The 21,181-nt window shown below is 53.5% G+C and overlaps 1 protein-coding gene across 2 annotated transcripts in view; it reads right to left on the bottom strand.

Annotated features, from left to right (window-relative positions):
* Positions 1–295: 295 nt before the first annotated feature.
* Col26a1 (collagen type XXVI alpha 1 chain) overlaps positions 296–21,181 on the bottom strand; it is a 143,321-nt gene continuing 122,435 nt past the window's right edge. For both annotated transcript variants that reach the window (XM_052168716.1, XM_052168717.1), the window contains exons 5-13: positions 15,376–15,532; positions 12,282–12,380; positions 11,550–11,702; positions 9,032–9,115; positions 6,053–6,105; positions 5,655–5,690; positions 4,435–4,482; positions 1,519–1,603; positions 296–691 (exon numbers count right to left, since the gene is read on the bottom strand). In XM_052168716.1, the coding sequence (XP_052024676.1) occupies positions 531–691; positions 1,519–1,603; positions 4,435–4,482; positions 5,655–5,690; positions 6,053–6,105; positions 9,032–9,115; positions 11,550–11,702; positions 12,282–12,380; positions 15,376–15,532 (876 nt within the window). In that variant the 3' untranslated portion in view covers positions 296–530. The remainder of the gene's footprint in view (positions 692–1,518; positions 1,604–4,434; positions 4,483–5,654; positions 5,691–6,052; positions 6,106–9,031; positions 9,116–11,549; positions 11,703–12,281; positions 12,381–15,375; positions 15,533–21,181) is intronic.

Here is a 21,181-nt window from a genome sequence, read left to right as displayed (position 1 = left end):
CTGGGACGTCTTTCCAGGTGGCCCTGCCCGGCAGCCCAGCTGCCTCAGGAATCCTCTGGGTCACACCTCAGAGTTGCGGGTCATTGGCTTCAGCAACAGTGAGGCCCGGGTTAAAATCTACCCCCCAAATCCCCACATCCAGAATCTGGGCCATGTGTACCCTCTGCACATGGGTCCCCAGGCTGAGTGGGAATCACAGACCTACCTTTTAAGGGTTAAATGAGACAATATAGGGGAAGCACCTGAGCTGGCCCTGACCCTGACAGAGCGGGGGGGGGGGGGGGGGGGGGGGCTCAGCCATTGAGAACTGTGATATTCTCCTACGCCCACCCAGCCCCCGTCTCCAGCGGGAGTGGGAGGTAGGGGCAGGGGCAAAAGAAGCCTGGGTCGTGCCTTTGGGAGCACCATCTCTCTCCAGGGACCCCAAGCTCCCAGTGTCCTCCACAATCGGCCCTGCCTGATGCCCAGTCCCACGTGGGGAGTCTTCAGGAAGCAGCCGCAGGGCTGGGCTCGCACAGGGAGAGAGACTCTCACTTCCTGTCGCCAGCCTGGTCTGCGCTCTTTTGTGCGGGATCAGGGCCCAGCAGGGCAGCCAGGGTACCATCGGGGCGAGGACCTCCTCGCTTCATCTTCAGGTTGGCTCTCAGGGCTGCATCCTGCCCAGAGCCCCCCTCAGGGGAGGCCAGGGGATCTGGAAGGAGGGCAGAAGGAAGCGTTGCTCGAGGCGGCCTAGGTGTCCCCAGTGCCCTTGCTTCCAGTGAGAGGAGGCAAATAGGCTCTGTCCCTCATTCATTCACTCATTCATTCATTCATCTGTTAATTTGTTCCCCCATTCATACACCCAGGTGCCCATTCATTTCCCCATTCATTCATCCTCTTTCCCATTCATTCACCCATCTAGTCATGCCGTCGTTCATTCACTTTGCCATTCATTGATTTCCCCATTCTCTCATCCACCTACTCCTCCCATTCATCATTCCTGTTCATCCAGTTGTCTACCTACGCATTCTCCCACTCACCCATCCACCTAGGCGCCCTCCCATGTGTCTGCATTCCTCATACCTCTGCACCCGCCCACTCGTCCTTTAGCCAATAGCAAGTGGCCTACGCTCCAGACCCCGCAGAGTCACCAGCCACCCCCCGGCTTGTACAAAGGGTCTCCAGGGTATCAGGAAGACACAGGGAAAACTCATTCCACGATGAGAAGGAAGATACGGATAAAGAGGGCTCAGGACAGCTTCTGATGTGGAGCATGTCCTGAAGTGGGAGCCAGGGGTCAGCAGGTGGAGGGACTGGCCTGCTGGGCGTGGCTGGGCGTGGCTGGTCATCCCCTGTGATGCAGGGGAGTTAGGGCTTAGACACTTATTGTTCTTAGGCACACGTGGGAATGAGGATGCAACATCAGAGAGGCAATTTGACAATAACATGGTGGAGTCCCTGAAGCAGGGGCCACACGGCTTTAGCAGCCCCATGGAGGTGGCAGGTCCTAGGAACGTGGGGCCCCTAGCTGCTACCCACCGTGGACCCCGATCATGTGCTCCAGGATAAGGACCCTCTCCGCCAGGATCTTCAGGGCCTCTCGAAGCTGCTGCACGCCTTCTCCCTGGTGGGAATGAGAGGCCAGGTTCAGGGTCTCAGTCAGCCTGGGGTGGGCATGGGCTGTGCAGACACAGCGGACATCCTCACAGCCCTGTGTCTCCCACAGTGGTGCTCCAAAGAGGATTCACCAAGGAACACCCTAGAATCCAGTCAGAAGCATCCCCGCAGTTACACAGCATGGACTGCTGGCCTGGGCTTCTACGCTAGACCTGGTGGGCTCAAGCCTGTTTTTCTCCTGCCATGGTTTTCTAAGGGCTCCTTCCCAGCATGCCCTGGGATGATTTTGTTTGTTTGTTGTTGTTGTTGTTTTGGGGTTGTTGGGGTTTTTTTTGTCAATATGACACAAGCTAGAGTTGTCTGGGAAGAATAACCTCAATTGAGAAAATGCCTCCATCGGATTGGCTTGTAGGCCAGTCTGTGGCTCACAATTAGTCCATTTCTTGACATGACTGATGTGGGAAGGCAGAGCCCACTGTGGGCGGTGTCACCCCCTAGGCAGGTTGTCCTGGATTGTATTAGAAAGTCGGCTGAGCAATGTATGGGGAGCCAGCTGGTAAGCCGCGCTCCTCTATGGTTTCTGCTTCAGCTCCTGCCTCTCCCCTGATGATGGACTGGAACCCGGAAGCTGAAATTAACCCTTCCCTCTCCGGGCTGCTTTAGGTCACGGTGTTTATCGCAGCAATAGAAAGCAAACCAACCGGCTCTCAGCCGCTGAGCCATCTCCCCTGCCCCGATTCATCATCTATTCTGGAGAGTCACAGTTCAAACTCCAACAGTCCCTCTACTTCCCACCATGTAAAAGATGATCTCAAAAAGATCGTGGACCTGAATGTACGAGCCCAAATCATAACGCCTTTAGAAGGGAATGTAGGTGTCAGCCGTTGTAACCTTAGGTTAGGTGATGGTTGCTTTGATGTAAAACCTAAAATACAGTGGCCAAGAGCAAAGCGGGAAATCAGGTGTCTTAAAAGTGAGGGTTTTTTCTTTCATAACGAGGATGCTAGCAGAATGAAACCTCATTCATGAATGGAAGATAAGTTTGCAATTGCTGGATACCATATTGGACCATTTTTAACCCAGGATCTATGAAGAACTCTTACAGGCTTTGGCTGCGCCTGATGATGGACTGTAGACTGAAAGTTTGCAAATCCATCCTTCAATGTTTATCACAGTGACGGAAATCAACCCAGGACACACACCTTCCAGACAACACCAAGAGGCTAGATCACCGGCTCAGAGGCCTGCGGGTGAACACCAAGGTCTACACCTGCCTAGATGGTCTATCTGAGAGCACTGGCCAGATCTGCTTTGGGGGGTAGACTGGGTCAAGCCAGAAAAAGACTAGGGGCAGCTGAGCCTCCCAGACTGCTGGTAGGAGCTGGTGCCAGGAACATTTCCAGAACCTTCTCATGTGGCTTCGTTTGTGGAGGTATGTGACCACACAAAGTAGGCTGCTGACTTCTGAGAGACACCAAGGCAGAGGCGATACCAGGTGGCCAAGGGGGTAAGGCCGCCACCCCAGAGCAGCACAGGGCAGGTGTCAGGGCTGGTGTGCAGTTTTGCCTGTGGAACATGGAAGTCTGCTGTTGCGTTCGTAGTCAAGGGGAGTCAAAGAGTGATTATTAGATAATTAGAGTGAAGTTCCCACCAGAAGAGAGAAGGCAGCTGTGTGCAGAATCCAAGCCTCCTAGCTGGGGAAGAGGCTCTGGGTCTTCAGGGTCTCTGAGTCAGAGACCCAGAAAGCTGTCCTCTCCTCCGCCTCCCCTCCCCTCCTTCCTTCCCTTCCTTCTTTTCTCCCCTTTGTACCACTCTCCTCTCTCCCTCTTCTCCCTTCTCCTCTCTCTTTCCCTCTCTCCTCTAATTTCCTTTTTTCCTTCCATTCCTCATGTGCTTTTTTTTAAAAATTTTATTTTGTTTTTGAGACAAAGTCCCCTAATATGTCCCAGGTTAGTCTTGAACCTGTGCTTTTCCTGAGGCAGCGTCTTGAGCACTGGGATTTTTCCTTTGGCTCAGACTCACTCCTGTAGCCCGGACCTCCACCCTGCTCCAAATCTCCCAACTGATTCTTGAAAAGCCTGCCGCAGGCATACTTCCGGCACATACAGGAAGCGCCTGAGCAGGCACTTCCCTTCCCAGACTGTTTTTGTTTTTGTTAGTTGTTTTTTGCCCTCCACCCGACCCTCAGCCCAGTCTTCCAAGGTCACAGTTCGCCCATGCTGGCTTGAACTTGAAATTCACGCATGCTAGGCAAGTACTCTACCAACAGAGCCCCGGCATGCCCAGCAGTCCTGTGTTTACAGCTTCCTCCGAGGACCCCAGCACTGCGGTTCCCTCCACCCCTCCCCGTCTTCTTCCGCTCCCAACCCTCGCCCCCAATCCCGCCCCAGGCTCTTGTCCCAGCTCACACTTCCTTGCCCCAGTCTTTTCCCATTCCTATCCTCCTCCATTAGGGTTCCAATTTGAACCCCCTTCTTCCACCCGTTGAACCCCACATCCACCAGCACAAGGTCCACTAAGTCATCGTGGTGACTGCGCTTTGTGACCAGGGCTTGTTAAGTGTCAGTGTCTTCTCCACGTGTTTATTCCCCGCCCCCACAGCCCCTCCTGAATGCCCGCCCCTGAATGCCCCTCCCATCCCAGCATCCAGGCTCAGTCACCCCAGCTGCAGCTGGCCCACAATGGCAAGAGTAGTCACACTGCCACCTTGTTGAGCTGGAAACTACCAGAGATAAAAGGAGGACTCTGTCCTTGGCAGCCAGTACCCAGCTCAGGGCTGGCCTTGGGTGCCTGGCCTTCACCTCTAGCACAGGAGACATTGTTAACAACCGTAGTTACCTCTGCGTTGGTGGCTTTGTCCTCTTCTCCCTTCACACCGGGCTCACCCTAGGAAGCAAGTCTCATGGTCAGGACATTGGTAGGGGCAGGGGCACCTCTCCACCCTCGGGGACAAGCAGAAACTGAAGACAGTCTGGGGTGAGACCAGGGCATCACTTGTTCAGTCCACCATAGGGAGGTATGTAGAGTCACCCCAAGGATTGCTGGGAAACACGGGCGACATGGGCTTGGAACTCGGGGTGTCAGCTTTTGTAACTGTTCATTAAATTGCCTTTGTCTCTGGGCTCTATTTCCCTGTCTCTAAAATGGGGCCAGTAGAACCAGCATCATGGACATGGCATCACACATACATGGTCAATGACTGCTTCGTGGTATTGAGCAATACTAGCCTCTCTGTGCCTATATTATTCACCTCTAAAAGGTGACTAGTAATAATACCTATTTTGCTGCTATGAAGGAGATTAAGTAGATTAATACTGAGCAGGGGCTTCAACTACTCTGAGTCCTAGAAGTGTTGTCAAAGCTGGTGCTGCCACTGGTCAGAGGCATGGGAGGAAGCAAGCCTTGTCGTTCCTGAGTTCAAATCCCAGCTTCACGGTTGTGCTGTGTGGCTTTGGGAATTACTTAATCTCTCTGAACCACAGTTGCGTGTTCTGATAAGCCAGTGTAATAAAGCGTAGTCTGTATATGTGGTAGTGAGGTGTGAATACATGATGACAGTATATCAGTAGGTACTCAGAAGAGATCCATTCTCCACCTCCTGACCTGATCTGTGGCTTGAACATGAAATATTAGCCTCTTTGTTTGGTCTTGGAGATTGGAGCTGAGACCCATAAATCCTGTGTCTTAAAAGGGTCATGGACTCCAGCTGTCTGAGTACCAGAGAACCAAAGGGATCTTTCTGGTTATACAGATGGTGAATCTTTAACCCTGGGCAACACAGCATTAATATAAAACTCCAGACCACTTGGTATATTAACTCGTGTATAAGCTGTGACTAGACCCTCCCAGGACAAGCCCTAACTTGAGGCCATTTCCTCTCTTGTCACACTCTCAGACAGGAGTCCCACCTCCAGGTTACCCCTTTCCTAGTGAGGCAGCTCAGGCTGTACCTGGGTCGTGCTTTCTGATCCCTTCCCTAGTTAGGATAGACAAGCCTATGTCTATGGAGCTGAGTGCAGACATGGCCCCCAATTTCCCGGTGCCCAACCCATACTTACAGATGGCCTTGTCACAACCTGCTCATCTACCAGGCCCTGGAAAAAAAAATCAGTGGTGTGGTCCCATCTTGGATGTTTTCTATCTCTGGACCCACCCACGCTGGATCCCAGCAGAAGAGGAAACTGGAAGTTCAAACGTGGGAGCTGACTGGGTCTGCAGCCCCGCCCACAGCCGAAGTCTGGTACTAAGCCTTGGGTGAGCCTTCAGTCCAATCCCTTGTACAATGAAGCAGTGCCAAGCATGGGCATCATGAAGAGGAGGGAAATGGGAGCACTTGGGCAGAAAAACCTACAAGTAACTGAGGCAGGAGGATGGTCGTGTATGTGCTGATCCAGGGTTTATACGTGCCAAACCTGAGACTGCCCCCATAGTACACTAGAAATGGCTGTGTCTTTACCTGGGATCCAGGTGCTCCTGGGGGTCCTGGGGGACCATGTGGTCCTGGGGGACCTATGGGTAAAGTCATTGGTGAATACCTGAAGTCAGGAAAGGCCACTGGTCCCCCATCAGATATGAACAGGGACATTCCCAGCATCCTGACCCTGCCCTGGGTTCTTCCCCACTGGTAAGAAATGAAAGTTTGAGCCAGGCGGTAGTGGTGCACGCCTGTAATCCCAGCACTTGGGAGGCAGAGGCAGGAGGATTACTGAGTTCTAGGCCAGCCTGGTCTACAGAGTGAGTTCTAGGACAGCCAGGACTACACAGAGAAACCCTGTCTCAGGGAAAAAAAGAAATGGACGTTTAATGAATGGACATCATAGACTCACATAGTACAGACTTCCCATCCTCGGGTTTCACACGTCCAGCTCTACCCACCCACGTCCTTCCATTCCTAATCCACATGGCTACCCCAATCCTGAGACCAGGAGATGGAACGGGGAGCTAATCCAGAGTGTCCCAGCCCAGCTTGTTTGTCCCCTGCCAAGTTGGAAACCTTGACCCAGCCCCAGACAGACTCCATCCATTTTCCTTGTTTATCATGGCTGTCCATCATGCCCATCTGAATCACACATTAGAAATGCTGTTAGGACTGGGCGATGGTGGCGCACGCCTGTAATCCCAGCACTTGGGAGGCAGAGGCAGGCGGATTTCTGAGTTTGAGGCCAGCCTGGTCTACAGAGTGAGTTCCATGACAGCCAGGGCTACACAGAGAAACCCTGTCTCAAAATGCTGTTAGAGACCCCTGAAGCCCCCACCAATTCTGGGCATCCTTATATAGTTATAGAGATGGTTCTGGAGTCACCAGAGAGGAGATGCCCAAACTTGACTGGTGTGTGAGTATGCCTGGGGGATTGTCTTAACTGTTAACAGATGTAGGCAATGGTGCCACTGTGGGTGGCACCATTCCCTAAGCAAGTGGTCCAGGCCTGAACCTGTAAGCCAGCAAGTAGAACTTCCTCCATGGTTTCAGTTTCAGGTTCCTGCCTTGGCAGACTATGCCCTGGAAACAGAAATAAACCCTGTCCTCCCCTGAGCTGATTTTGGCCATGGTATTTGTCACAGCAACAGCATAGAAACCGAAACACTCCCAAGTCCCCACCAGGCCCTCTTCACCTCACCCCGCAGATGCCCTTCTGGAAGGTTCCGCTCGTGATGTTTTTTCCCGTCAGTTGATGAACAAACTCCCTATGATTACTTCCTAGATCTCTTAGCAGCACTGGCTAAGAAGAACCCCAGGACTTCTCCTTACCTCTTCCACATATAACTTTGGTGTGGGCTAGCCCCTGCTGGTGTGGGCTAGCCCCTGCTCATGGCCACCATGGGTTTCATGCTCACTTCCCCCAACAGCCTGGGGGAGGTCCTGAGGGCCAGGATTTCAACCCTTTTATCTGCACAGACCTCACTGCTCCTGCCTGTGGGAGCCTTCACCAGAGCGTGCCCAAACAGCCACCTCAGGAGAACACACACCAGGCCACCGTCTAGTTACAAAACAAACACCATTTCTGTGTCCCAAGCATGGCAGAGATGTGGCATGTCACCTGGAAGTCCTCAGAACCTGAAGAATCTGCTGCCTAACCTGTCGCAAATAGAACCTTCTGTGTGAATGCATCTCCTTTCCAAAGCTGCCTCTCACCATTGCTTTCTTCCATTCTACAGAAGAGTGCAGAGGGAACCCAGGTCCTTGTGCATGCTAAGCAGTGACTCTATCATTGGGTCACACCCCAGCCCCTCCCTGGGGGATTCTAGACAGGGGCTCCACCACTGAGCCACGCCCCCAGCCCCTCCCTGGGGGATTCTAGGCAGGGACTCTACCACTGAGCCACGCCCCAGCCCCTCCCTGGGGGATTCTAGGCAGGGGCTCTACCACTGAGCCATGCCCCAGCCCCTCCCTGGGGGATTCTAGGCAGGGGCTCTACCACTGAGCCACGCCCCCAGCCCCTCCCTGGGGGATTCTAGGCAGGGGCTCTACCACTGAGCCACGCCCCAGGTCCTCACTGAGCCATGGCTTCTGACTCCAGGACAGAGGTGAGCAGCCAGGAGGTGTCCACTTGTGTTTCTAATCTGTTCATTTATGGGACCCTTGGGGCAGGGCATGTGCATCTGTGTACACAGAAGGTCTGTGAGGTATGGGGAATCCCCAGTCTCTCTCTTCCCATAGAGATCTCAGTTTTGCTGCCCACTGTACACACAAGCTGTGCCTTCCTCTAAGGTCCCGAGTCTCCTCTGCTGCCCCAGCCTGGCCCTGGTTTGCTTTTGCATGGTTCCCGGTTCATTGTGGCTTCCACAAGGACAGCCTGGGACCACTTCTTACAGACATCTGTACTGTTCTTTTTGTTGTTGTTGTTGTTGTTGTTGTTGTTGTTGTTGTTTTCTCTCTTTCTTTCTTTCTTTTCTTTTTTTTTTTTTTTTTTTTTTTTTTTTTTTTGGTTTTTCGAGACAGGGTTTCTCTGTGTAGCCCTGGCTGTCCTGGAACTCACTCTGTAGACCAGGCTGGCCTCGAACTCAGAAATCCACCTGCCTCTGTCTCTCAAGTGCTGGGATTAAAGGCGTGCGCCACCACTGTCCTGTTCTAGTAGATTTGTTCAGAGTTGATGTGTCCAGTTGTGTCAGGATGGGGATGGGGGTTTACCTCAGGCTCCAGATCCAACTGGAGACTATAAGCTGCCCAACTGGACCTCAGTTTCCCCAAGACCTGGGCTCAGGGCTAAGGATGAAAATAGGCAGAGTGCATAACTAGGTTGGTCCCTAGCACTGCATAAACTAGGTGTACTGGGGGCACATCTGTAATCTCAGCACTTGGGAGCTGGAGGCAGGAGGACCAGAAATCGAAGGTTATCCTGGGCTACATGATACCCTGTCCTTAAAAAAAAAAAAGTAGGAAAAAAGACCTTTGTACTCAGGACAAACCCAAAAAAGGAATCTTGAATCTACTCACCAGGGGGACCTGGGGGGCCCCGGGGACCTGGGACGCCAGTCAGCACTGTGTCTACAACAGCAGGGTTCATCTGGGAGCCTCCATCTGCAGAGAGTCAAATGACCAGTAGTCAGGCGGGGTGGGGGAGCCAATCTAGAGGCTGAGTCTGAGGATCCAGCGCACGCGCGCGCGCGCGCGCGCGCACACACACACACACACACACCGTGTGCAAATGGACACACTGAACTGCTCAGCCTTCAGAGTAAGGGTTGGGGAAGTGGATCAGTGGTTTAAAAACTTGTCACACAAGCATGAAAGTCAAAGTTCGAATTCCCAGCATCCACATAAAGGCTGGGAATGGTAGCGCTTGCCTGTAATCCCAACACAGTCAGCAATCAGCAAGCCCCAGGTTCAGTAGGGGACCCTGTTCCAAACAGCAAGTTGGAGGGCAATGGCGGAAGACACTCAATGTCAACCTTTGGCCTTTACACGCACGCACGCGCACACGCATGCGCACACGCACGAGCACGCACACGCACGTGCGCGCACGCATGCACCCGAATGCATGGACTTCAGCGAGGGGGATCCTCTGTTGGGCTCCTGGTGGCTGAGGAATAGGGTCATTGGCCACTCTCCATCATTTACCTTCTCCCTAACTAGGAACATTTCTTCAAGGAAGCCGAGGCTACCGACCAAGTCAGAATGGGCTCCCGGCCCCACCAGGCAGCATTCGACCGCACCTGGACTCCCATCATGCCTTGGGACGAGCCCGCCTCTTACTACAAGCGCTCAGAAACTATGTGCTGTTAGTCTCCTCAGGGAGTATGGCCACCCATCTTCACAGCCGGGGAAACGGAAGCCAGGATTCAGAAACAGTTATCAGTGCCCAGGGAGGTTTGTGTTATGTATATGGGGTACTGAACAGGGGTCTCCCCAACCCTGTTTCCACAACAACTGACCCATTCTGTCAATCATGTCACCAACCATCCTCTTCTTCAAGATTTTATTTTTTGGGGCTGGCAAGATGGCTCAGAGGGTAAAGGCATTTGCTACTGAGGCTGATGACTAGAGTTTGGTCCCCAGGACCCGCATAGTAGAAGGAGAAAACTGACTCCTACGAGTTGCCCTCTGACCTCAACACCTAAACTGTCGCATGTCCGTATCATTAAATAAATACAATAAATTTACTTTAGTGTACTCTTTTTGATACAACTGTTTATAAGGTATTGGAAATGGAACCCCAAGCTTCATACATACTATGTAAGTATTCTACCACTGAGCCACGCCCCAGCCCCTCACTGGGGGATTCTAGGCAGGGGCTCTACCACTGAGCCACGCCCCAGCCCCTCACTGGGGGATTCTAGGCAGGGGCTCTACCACTGAGCCACGCCTCCAGCCCCTCCCTGGGGGGTTCTAGGCAGGGGCTCTACCACTGAGCCACGCCCCAGCCCCTCCCTGGGGGGTTCTAGGCAGGAGTTCCGTAGCAGAGCCATGTGCCCCAGACTTACTTTTTTTTTTTTTTTTTTTTGGATTTGGTTTTTTCAAGACAGGGTTTCTCTGTGTAGCCCTGGCTGTCCTGGAACTCACTCTGTAGACCAGGCTGGCCTCAAAATCAGAAATCCACCTGCCTCTGCCTCCCATAGTGCTGGGATTACAGGCGTGCGCCACCACCCCCCAGCTCCCAGACATACTTTTGAAAAAATAAGTATTTTTTTTTTTCTTTTGAGGCAGGGTTTCGTTGTATAGCTGTGACAGGTCTTGAATTTACTGTATATCCCAGATTGACTTAAAGTTAGCATTGAGTCTACTGTGTCAGCCTCCTGAGAGCTGGGGTTTACTCGTGTGACACCATGCCCAGCTCCTCCAAGGTTTTTAAATAACCCCAGGGCTAGAGTTAGGGTGCGGTTAAGACCAGGGTTAGAGCACTTAGCCCAGACTTCTCCTCCTTGGCGCTCTGCCTCACTCTGGTCCCTGAGACCCAGAGTCTCTGACCCCATGCTCTGTGTCCCCACAAAGCCGGTGTGTTTTGTGGTCTGGGGCGCACAGGGTCACACTGAGGCCCCTGAGAACAAGCAGGTCTCTTTGTCCCTTTTGTGTCAGTAAACACCTGTTGGGTATCTTACAGTGAGAGACCCTGGGGAAGGAAAAGCTTCAGGAGTGATCCCTGGTGGGGGAGCCTTGCCGCTAGTAGAGTTGATTGCAGGCCGGGGGGGGGGGGGAGGGTCAGACCTGGTGAGCTAAGCCTGGGGGGGACCAAGAGCAGGCTTGGAGATGGTCTCCATGAAGGGGAGCCTCTTCAGGGCCACGCCCCTTTTCCTGGATGGTCCCTGACATTGGTGGGATCCTCTTCAGGACCACGCCCCTTTTCCTGGATGGTCCCTGACATTGGTGGGATCCTCTTCAGGACCACGCCCCTTTTCCTGGATGGTCCCTGACACTGGTGGACCTCCGTTTCTCTGGGATCCTTGGCGGAAAGCTAGATTCCCTCAACAGACAGCTTGGCTCACACACCCGACCGGAGCCGACGCCCAGTACTCACTCTCCTTGTCTGTAGGTGTCTGCAGGGAATAGAGGACGCCTTGGGGACTGTTTGGCAAGAGGCCAGGACTGCCTGCTGGGCCAGGAGGGCCTGGTGGACCTGGGCGCCCCATCTCTCCAGGAAGCCCGCGTGGTCCTGGTGGCCCCAAGAGACCTACAGTGGAGAGCAAAGGCTTTAGGTGAGACTGGCAGTTGCCATGTTACAGACAAGGGAACTATGGCCCTGAAGGCAAGAGGAGTGGCCAAGGACATTTGTCCAGTCAGTGACAAGTCGCTGGACCCACAGCTCTCCTGGCAGGTTAATGGGACTGCTTCCTCTTTCTGGCACAGGGACGGCAGAGGGTGGACATGATGAGTTAGGAGTGGGATCAGCGCAGGCTCCAGTCAGATAGATGTCTTGGGACTCGGGAGTAGTTTAGCTTTGCAGCAAGGTCAGAAGGTGACCCAGTCCTGAGCAGGCGTTAGTGTTCTGCAGCACGCAGGGGATCATGGGATTCCTGGGTGACAGTTCAGGTGCTTGGAACAAACCCCTGGGCCTTAGCAGCACCACACCCACCCAAAGGTCCCTGTAGACTCTTGTCCCTGCAGTGCCTCTGAGGTTGGGGAGAGGAGGAAGGTGAGAAGGGGGTGATGAATTTGGGGTAGCAAGCAAGATTAGGGTACACAAAATGCCACCCATGCTCAGGTACAAAGCAAACTCCTGTCTCTACTCCAGGGGACAAGGGCTCATTACCTGGAGGTCCCACTGGGCCCTTTTCGCCTGTCTGGCCCCGGTCACCTTTGGAACCTGGAGGCCCTGCAGGCCCAGGTGGTCCCATCTGTCCTGGAGGTCCTGAGGAGAGAATGATGGGAGAACACTGTGGACTCAGATGCCACGGGGGTTCCAGTTCTGGTCACATGGGTTGTGTGCTCAGATGAGTGGTAGGCAGGGGCTCTGCTACTGAGTCACAACCCCAGCCCCTCCCTGGGGGATTCTAGGCAGGGGTTCTACCACTGAGCCACGCCCACAGCCCCTCCCTGGGAGATTCTAGGCAGGGGCTCTGCCACTGAGCCATGCCCCCAGCACCAGGTTATATTGGTCATGCGAGTTGACAAGCTGTCTTTCCTTGTCTGTGATGCCAGTAATTGAGGTTGTTCTCCTCTTTTACACATGGGTAAACTGAGAACCAGAGAGGTATGGCCTTCTACTCCCAGTCACGGAGTCAAACTGTAGCTTGTTTTGTCCACATTGTTTCTTTCTGCTATGGTCTTGCCCAGGGTCTGGAACTGCAGTTGTGGCAGCTGAATCCAGCCTTCCCTGAGAGTCTGCGAGGTCAGGCCTTCCCCATGAACCACTACCTCCTAAAATATTCTGGAGGCCTGAGTGTGCAACCACGGAGCAGGCCCAGTCATCCCAGCACGTAAGAGGCTGAGGCAGGAGAATCATAAGTTCAAGGCTCCCCTGGGTCACACAGTGGGACTTTGTCTCACTGCTAAGTCAGCTGAGGGCCATGCACGCAACTCAGCATTTAGCTTGCATTTGACTCTGGCCTGTGAGGAAGAGCTGGAGGATTCCCAGAAGAACCTCTTGTTGGAAAACCTCATGGAGGTAGGAAACCCAGGAGTCAGCATTAGTGGGGCATGTCTGCCACCTGCTAGGAAACCCAGGAGTCAGCATTAGTGGGGCATGTCTGCCACCTGCTAGGAAACCCAGGAGTCAGCATTAGTGGGGCATGTCTGCCACCTGCTGGCCATTCATGGAACTTCACTTTCTCTGATAAAGTTCCAACCGAGAGCATCAGTGAGTTTTGAAACTTTGTAACAAAGTAGATTTGGGGCCTGGGATCAGGGGCAGGTGTGCGAACTCTAGAGGTGAATCCTGGGGTTCACTAGGAGAGGAGAAAGAGGGGACTAGATCATAGTCCCAGGACCTCCAGGCACTTACTAACTTGCCTGAGGTTTAGTTGCTATCTCTCACTTTGCGGTTCACGTGCTTTGATAAAGTTGGGAATGACACTTACAGCCTGGCATGGTGGCCTGCACTTGTAAGGCGGCACTTGTTGGGGCGGGTGGCAGAGGCAGGAGGATCGGGGCTTGCTGGCCTCCAGCCTAGCTCCAGGGTCAGTGAGAGACCCCGTGTCAGAGGAAGAAGGTAGACAGTGGTAGAGGACACATGATGTAAACTTGTGAACTTATCAAAATATCTGGTGGGGACACAGTGGGGACCGTGACCCACCTTGAAGGATGTCTCACCCCCACATCCACCACCACCACCATCACCATCACCACCATGGTATGCAGCCTGAAGCCAGCACTACCCACTTGTCCTAGTTAGCTCTGTCATTTAGACACAGCCCCGAGTCAGCTGGCAAGCTAGTCTCAGCTGCGAAAACGCCCAGATAGGACTGGCCTGGGGCTTGTCTGTGATGGGCTATCTTGACAGGTGATTGATGTCGGAGGGGCCAGCCCACCGTGAGGTGGCGCTATCCCAAGGCAGGTGGTCCTGGATCTAAGACAGCGAGATGAGCACGAGGCTGTGGGGAAGCCAGCAAGCAACAGTCCTCCGTGGGTTCTGCTTCCCACTCCTGTCCCGCCTTCCCTCAGAAGTGGACTGATTTATAAGATGAAATAAACCTTTAACGTTCCCTAAGCTGGTTTTGGTTTAGAGCGCTTCATCAGGCAACTGAAAGAACACCAGGGGGTTGGAGAGATGGCTCAGCGGGTAAGAGCACTGACTGCTCTTCCAAAGATCCTGAGTTCAAATCCCAGCAACCACATGGTGGCTCACAACCATCTGTAATGAGATCTGATGCCCTCTTCTGGTGTGTCTGAAGACAGCTACTGTGTACTTAGATATAATAATAAACAAATCTCTAACAAAAAAATAATAACACCAGGACAAGCCGGCATGAGAACTGCAACTGTGCCGGCCACGAACATCAGAGCACTCTGCAGCCTGGCCACAAGGACTGAGCCTCCGAGGAGAGGCTATAGAAAGGCCATTTTTTGCTTTTGTCGAGAAACCAGAATAGTATAGCCCAGGTCTAAATTCTGGCACACAGAAGGCTGAAGCAGGAGGATCAGGAGTTGGACCACAGAGCTTAAAATGGATCTGTAGGGCTCCGTGTGTCTTAGGAACGGCTGCATGCTTCCAGGGCTTGTTGTTGTTTTTTCTTTGTATTTATTGCCACCCTGGGAGATGCAATAAATCTTCCAGGTACTCACAAACACTAGGCAGGGGCTCTACCACTGAGCCACGCCCCCAGCCCCTCCCTGGGGGATTCTAGGCAGGGGCTCTACCACTGAGCCCTGCCCCAGCCCCTCCCTGGGGGATTCTAGGCAGGGGCTCTACCACTGAGCCACGCCCCCAGCTCCTCCCTGGGGGATTCTAGGCAGGGGCTCTACCACTGAGCCACGCCCCCAGCCCCTCACTGGGGGATTCTAGGCAGGGCTCTACCACTGAGCCACATGCTCAGCCCCCTTTATACTTTGAAACAGGATAGAGTTTTGCTTAGTTGCCCAGGCTGGCCTTAAATTCACTTGGTGGCTCAGATGTCTTTAAAGATGGCTTTAAACTTACAATCCACCTCCTTCAGACTCCCAGGTAGCTAGGATAACAGACTTCTGCTTCCAGTACTGACTAGATTTTTCACCATTTTCAAGAAGAATGTGAAATTCTAATATTATGCTTAATTTATCTTTTTTTTAAAGTAATTAGTTCAAGTTTCAGCACACCACATGAGCAAATTAGACCCAGGAGCCCAGGGTGTGGCCTATGTGTAGAGGCCCTGGGCGCCCACTCTGACCTCATTCCTTGGCCAGAGTCCTCCCCTGTGCGCCCTGCTCACCAGCTGGCCCTGTGGGTCTCCTCCTCCGGGGCCCGGGATGCGCAATGGGAATTGCGTCCGGCAGGAAGTCCTCGTTCCAGGTTGGTGGAGTGCTCTGCGGGGGCGGCAGGTCATTGTCCGGACCTGAAGGCTGCTCAGCTGCTTCCAGCAGGAGGACCTGGCCGGGGAGGCGTGGACAGTCAGGCCTTAGCCAGCCAGGACGGGGACAGACAACAGATAAGGAGAACGGGGTCCAGATACACAGTGGAGTATTATTCAGTCACCAAGACGAATGCCATTTTCAGAGAGAACATTATGTTAAGCAAAATAACACAGACTCAGACAAATACTGCATATTTTCTCTCACAGTCAGGATCTCCCACTCCTTCTCTCTTGAATTGAATACAATTAAAATTACATGAAAATATAATACCCACTTTATACAGCTTGGTGGATGGGCTGGAGAGATGGTTCAGAAAGTTAAAAGTGCTTGCCACCAAACCTGATGACCTGAGTTCGATCCCTGAGGCCCCACATGGTGGAAGGAGAGGGTTGACCCCGCCCATTGTCCTCTGACCTTCAGATGTGTGCTGTGGCATGTGCATGTCCCTGCGGCACATTCACAAACATATAGACAGAATGTTTTTAAAAAAAAATTAACAAAATATAAAAGAAAGCTGGGCATGATGGGAACACCAGTGTGCCCAGTGTCTGGGAGGTCGTGATTAAGAGTTTAAGAGTTCAAGGCCAGCCTGGTCAAGGCTAGCCTGGGCTACATGAGACATTTATGTGTGTGTGTGTGTGTGTGTGTGTGTGGTGTGAGTGTGTGTGTGGTGTGAGTGTGGTATGAGTGTGTGTGTGTGTGTGCTAGTGTTGCTGTTGTTTGAGCAGAACAGGGTCATGGGTATGCAGGGACACATGACATGACCCCTGATGGTCCCTGAAAGCAGGTGTCTGCTGCTCATGGTGAGTTTTGTGCACCCTGTCCCCTCTCTCTGAGGCTTAGTGTTCAGATTCCCTCACTGGGGAATAATTGTGAATGGTTACATGGACAGAGAGAAAAATAGGATGGATAGTTGTTGGATGGGTGGATAAGATGAATGGATGGATGGATGGATGGATGGGTGATAGGTAGATGGATGGATGAATGGTTGGATGGATGAATGGTTGGATGGATGGATGGATGGATGGATGGGTGGATGGGTGATGGATGGGTGGATGGGTGGTTAGATGGATGGATGGGTGGATGGATGGATGGGTGATAGGTAGATGGATGGATAGTTGGATGGATGGATGAATGGTTAGATGGATGAATGGTTGGATGGATGGTTGGATGGATGGATGGGTGGATGGATGGGTGGGTAGATGGATGGATGGTTAGATGGATGGTTAGTTAGATGGATTGGTGGATGGATGGATGGGTGGATGGTTAGATGGATGGGTGATGGATGGAGGACTGGCTAAGTGGATAGATAGTCAGGAAAGAAGGTACGCATGGCTGGTTTTGTCCTCTTGGCACAGTGGCTCCTCAGTACCCCAGGCCCTGCCACCTCCTCTCAGTGTCATTGGGGCTCAAAGATGGCAAATTCAGGGAGCCTGTGCCTGGAATTCTTTCCCTTGATTAAAGTTTTCAAGTGACATATGGAAACACCATAGTGAAACCCATAACTTTGTGTGCTGACTCTTTTGGAGTTTTTTGTTTTTATTTTATGTGTGTGAGTATTTTGCCTGCATGTCTGTCTTTGCATCACGAGGTCAGAAAGAGCATCAGAATCCCTGGAACTGGCGGTATAGAGGGTTGTACACTGTGATGAGGATGCTGGGATCTGAGTCTGGGTCCTCAGAAAGATCACTGAGTGCTGAGCTATTTCTCCAGCCCTCCTCCTCCTCCTCTTCTTCTTCTCCTTCTCTTTCTCCTTCTTCTCCTCCTCCTCCTCCTCATCATCATCATCAAAATTCCAAAACCCAGTGAGCCCTAGCCATTCCTGAAGAGTCCGTCAGGGGGCGCTGTATACCTGGGCTGAAAACAGGGCAACGCCTGCTGTGGTCTGCAGGTCTGGAGTCTGTTGGGTCCTAGGACAGAGGGGTACATCTGGGAACCCTGTTACTCCCCCTGATGCTGGAAATCAATGGGACAAACGTCTTCTCTAGCCTGGGACCTGGCTAGCCTGAGGTTTCATGGGAGGCATGTATGCCTTTCCAATTCAGCTACCTGGGACTCCTCACTACCTGGCGCCAGGGCCACTCAGTTAAGTCACTCTCTTTGATCCTTGAGCCAGGAAGGGTCTGTGCATCTTCCTCATATGTGACCTGGAAATCAAGACTCAGAGACTGCGAGTAACTCCTCTGAGGTCACCCCATGAGCGGGAGGTCAAACCAGGATCTCAACCTCAGATCTCCAGACACCCCGCCACCCCTCCCTGATTTCCCACCAGAAAGGGAGGGTTCTGAATCCTGCTCGAGCCTGTGGCTTCCCAGAGCTCTGGCTACTGCTGGGATGCTGCCGCCGTGAAAGGGGAGGGGAAGTAACGGAAGGAATGTATGTCTGTGGGTGGCATGGGATGGGTGACTCAGCGCAGTGGACACGAGCCTGGCGTGACAGGAACCTCACAGCCCGAAGCCTCTGTTAGGGATGGGGAAGAAGGCTGGTCCCCACTTTTGCTTGGTTACTGAGAACACAGAGTTGTGTTGTTCATTAAACAAGGTCAGGCTCGGGGTGCAGTTGATAAGTAGTTGGGATGTACTATGTCCCAGCATCCTCCAGGGTCCTAGAGATGAGCAAGGGGACAAGTCTCTGGCACATGAAGCTGAAGTTAGGCCATGTGAGAGGACAAGGGTGTGTGTGCTCTTAACCACTGAGCCATCTCTCCGGGCCCCACCACGCAGTAGTCATATGTGAGAAGGCTCCAGGCTTCTGCCCCGTGGCTCTCGGGCAGGCTGCCTCGGACAGGAGACCCCTGAACACCGGACAGGCAGCTGGAAAACGGCGTGGGGTGACTCGAGAGTCCTCAGCCTTTACCTGAGCACTCACGGGTCTGTTTTAAGCAACCTGGGCTAAGGAGTTGGGCTCTGCCCCAGGGTGGGCCCCAGGCTCCCCAGATTCAGGCTTCCTCCTGGGGTATCATGCCCCGAGCTTCTGGGCACCCCACCCCATCTTGGAGCTGGCACTTTCATGGTGCCCCGAGGTCCCTCGGTCACTCTGCCGGCCTGAAGGGCAGAGGGCAGGTTTGGCAGTTGTAACCTATACTGCTGAGGCTCTGTGTCGCAAGGGGAGTGAGAAATGGGGAGGGGGGGGGAACTGCTCTCAGCCGGAGGGCCTGTATGAGAGCCAGGTGCCAGGGAGACAGCTGGCCCCCAAAGGCTGTGACTTTCGACACCCAGAATGCTGACCCGGAGCCAGACCAAACCATCAGGTTTTCCTCTGTGCCAAACCCTGCTACAGCTTTGGAAAATGCCCATCAGACCAGCCTCCCTCCCCGGCTCTGAAACCTTAGGGGAAGACGTTTGTCCCGGCTCCTTCCCCAACATCCTACCCGCCCTTTCTAAGCTCTCCAACCCACACACCCTCAAGTCCCCGAAGTGATGCTGACTTCAGCTCTCAACAGTGCCCTGGGCCTGGGCTGGAGACCCCGCCTACTCACATCACGGTCTGATTACAGTAAACTGTGTGTGTCCTGGGACTTCGAGAATACTAAATTCTGCATAACCCCCCACAACCTGACCCTTAATGTGTGTGTGTGTGTGTGTGTGTGTGTGTGTGTGCGCGCGCGCGCGTGTGTGTGTGTGCATGTGTGTGTGTATGTGTGTGTGTGTGTGTGTAAGGTGTGATGGGGTACACTTGTAGTCAGAGGACAACTTGCAAGGGCTGATTCTTTCCATTTATCATGTGGATGCCAGGAACTGAACTCAGGTCATCAGACTTGGAGGCAAGTACACTTACCCACTGAGCCATCCCACTGGTACAGCCATCCTTTTTCTGTCTGTCTGTCTGTCTGTCTGTCTGTCTGTCTGTCTGCCTATCTATCCATTCATTTTTTTTTAGACAGAGTCTTACTATGTAGCTCAGGCATAATATTTCTCCCTCCCTTCCTCCCTCCCTCCCTCCCTCCCTCCCTCCCTCCCTCCCTCCCTCCCTCCCTCTCTCCCTACCTCTCTCCCTTCCTTCCTTCCTTCCTTCCCCTCTCTGACAGTCTTGCTACGCAGCTCTGGCTAGCCTCAGACTCACAATCCTCCTGCTCCAGCTTCTAGAGTGACAGGGTTAGGGTCGGGGCGTCCTCCATACTCTTCTTGTTCCCCAAGCATTCTCAGTGTCCCCATCACTGCGCACACATGTATCATGTATGTGGGGCACACTCGCATGTGTGTGGAGGTCAGAGGGTAATCTCAGGTCCTGCTCACCTTGGTTTTTGTAACAGGGTTTCTCTCTGGGACCTGGGGCTCACCTAGGCCAGCCGGCCAGTCGGCCCCAAGCATCTGGCTGTCTCCCCCTCCCAGCACTGGGGTTAGAAGCGTACACTGCCATGCCCAGCTCTTTCATCGGTGCTGGGAATCGAACCCAGGTCCTCATGCCCACGAGGCAAGTGCTTTACTGACTGAGCCATCTCCCCAGCCTGCACCACTTGAATTTTGACTCATTGACAAGTGATGCAAACGGAAACTTGAGGCTGGGTCTTCCCTCTGCAGGCCCCTGGAGGGACTCTCTCCATCTCCCTCCTCTCTCTCTCTCTCTCTCTCTCTCTCTCTCCCCCTCCTTCCCTCTCTCTCCCTCCTTCCCTCCTTCCTCTTCCCTCTCCCTCCCTCCCCCTCTCCCTCCCTCCCTCTCTCCTCCCCTTCTTCCTCCCTCCCTCCCTCCCCCTCTCCCTTACCCTCTCCACCCCTCTCTCTCCCCCTCTCCCTTCCTCCCTCCTCCTCTCCCTCCCTCTCTTTCTCTTCCTCCCCCTCCCTCCCTCTCCCTTCCCCCTCCCTCCCTCCCCCTCCCCCTCCCCCTCTCTTTCTGGAGCTCAGAGTCCTGCCTATCCCTGCTAGCTCTCCCTGGACAGTGAAGTCAGTGCAGAAGTCCCTATTCCCTTCAAAGGTTCTGTCACCTCCCCAGGCCCTTGCTCATCATCACCCAGCTCTGGGTGTGGTGGGAACAGAGTATGGCCCTCTGAGAGGCATGCTCGAGGCACCGTGGATCCTGTCCCCTGCTCTCTGGCCACAGACACACTGTATTCCAGGATGAAAGGCGGGCAGGCCACGGGAGACCAGAGTGAACTCTGAGGGAAATTCGGCCAGCGGAGAGCAAGAAAGCAGTAGGGTTTGGAAGCTCCCAGGTGGGTAGACTCGAGCGTGTGCTCTACAGCGCCCCCAGGAGGAAGCAAAAGGTAGAGTCTTATCCCCTGGACAGGCTACTCTACCCTGCGGGGCTGCCTGCAGGCTGCCGCGGACTCCAGGCTGCCGTGGACTCCAGGCCTCCGGCTCTGGGAACTGTCATGCATACTGTGCTGGGCTTTGGTGAGGCATTTTGAGCCATTTCTGTTCCTGTAAATAAGCCCTCGCCTGTATTATGTGAATAACCGCGACAAAACTCATTGGCTCACCGAGCTGCACTTTGGCTTGTCTTGGGCCCCCTACCTAGGGTGAGTAGACAAATGTTGTGTCTCCCCAGGAAAAGTCTTGTCAAACAACACTTCCCCACCCCCAGTGGAACCGCAATGCCTGTGCAGGTACCCGGCCAACGAGCACACTTGTCCTATGTACGGGGTTCCCTGCACCCTTTCTCTGCACGGGGGAGGCCTCAAGCCACAAGTTCTTCTGTCCCTGGGGCCAGGGCTGGACCCTCTGGTTG

This window comes from Apodemus sylvaticus, chromosome 22 (genome assembly GCF_947179515.1).
Source record: "Apodemus sylvaticus chromosome 22, mApoSyl1.1, whole genome shotgun sequence".
NCBI lineage: Eukaryota > Metazoa > Chordata > Mammalia > Rodentia > Muridae > Apodemus > Apodemus sylvaticus.
This window is presented reverse-complemented; position numbering and strand designations above follow the sequence as displayed.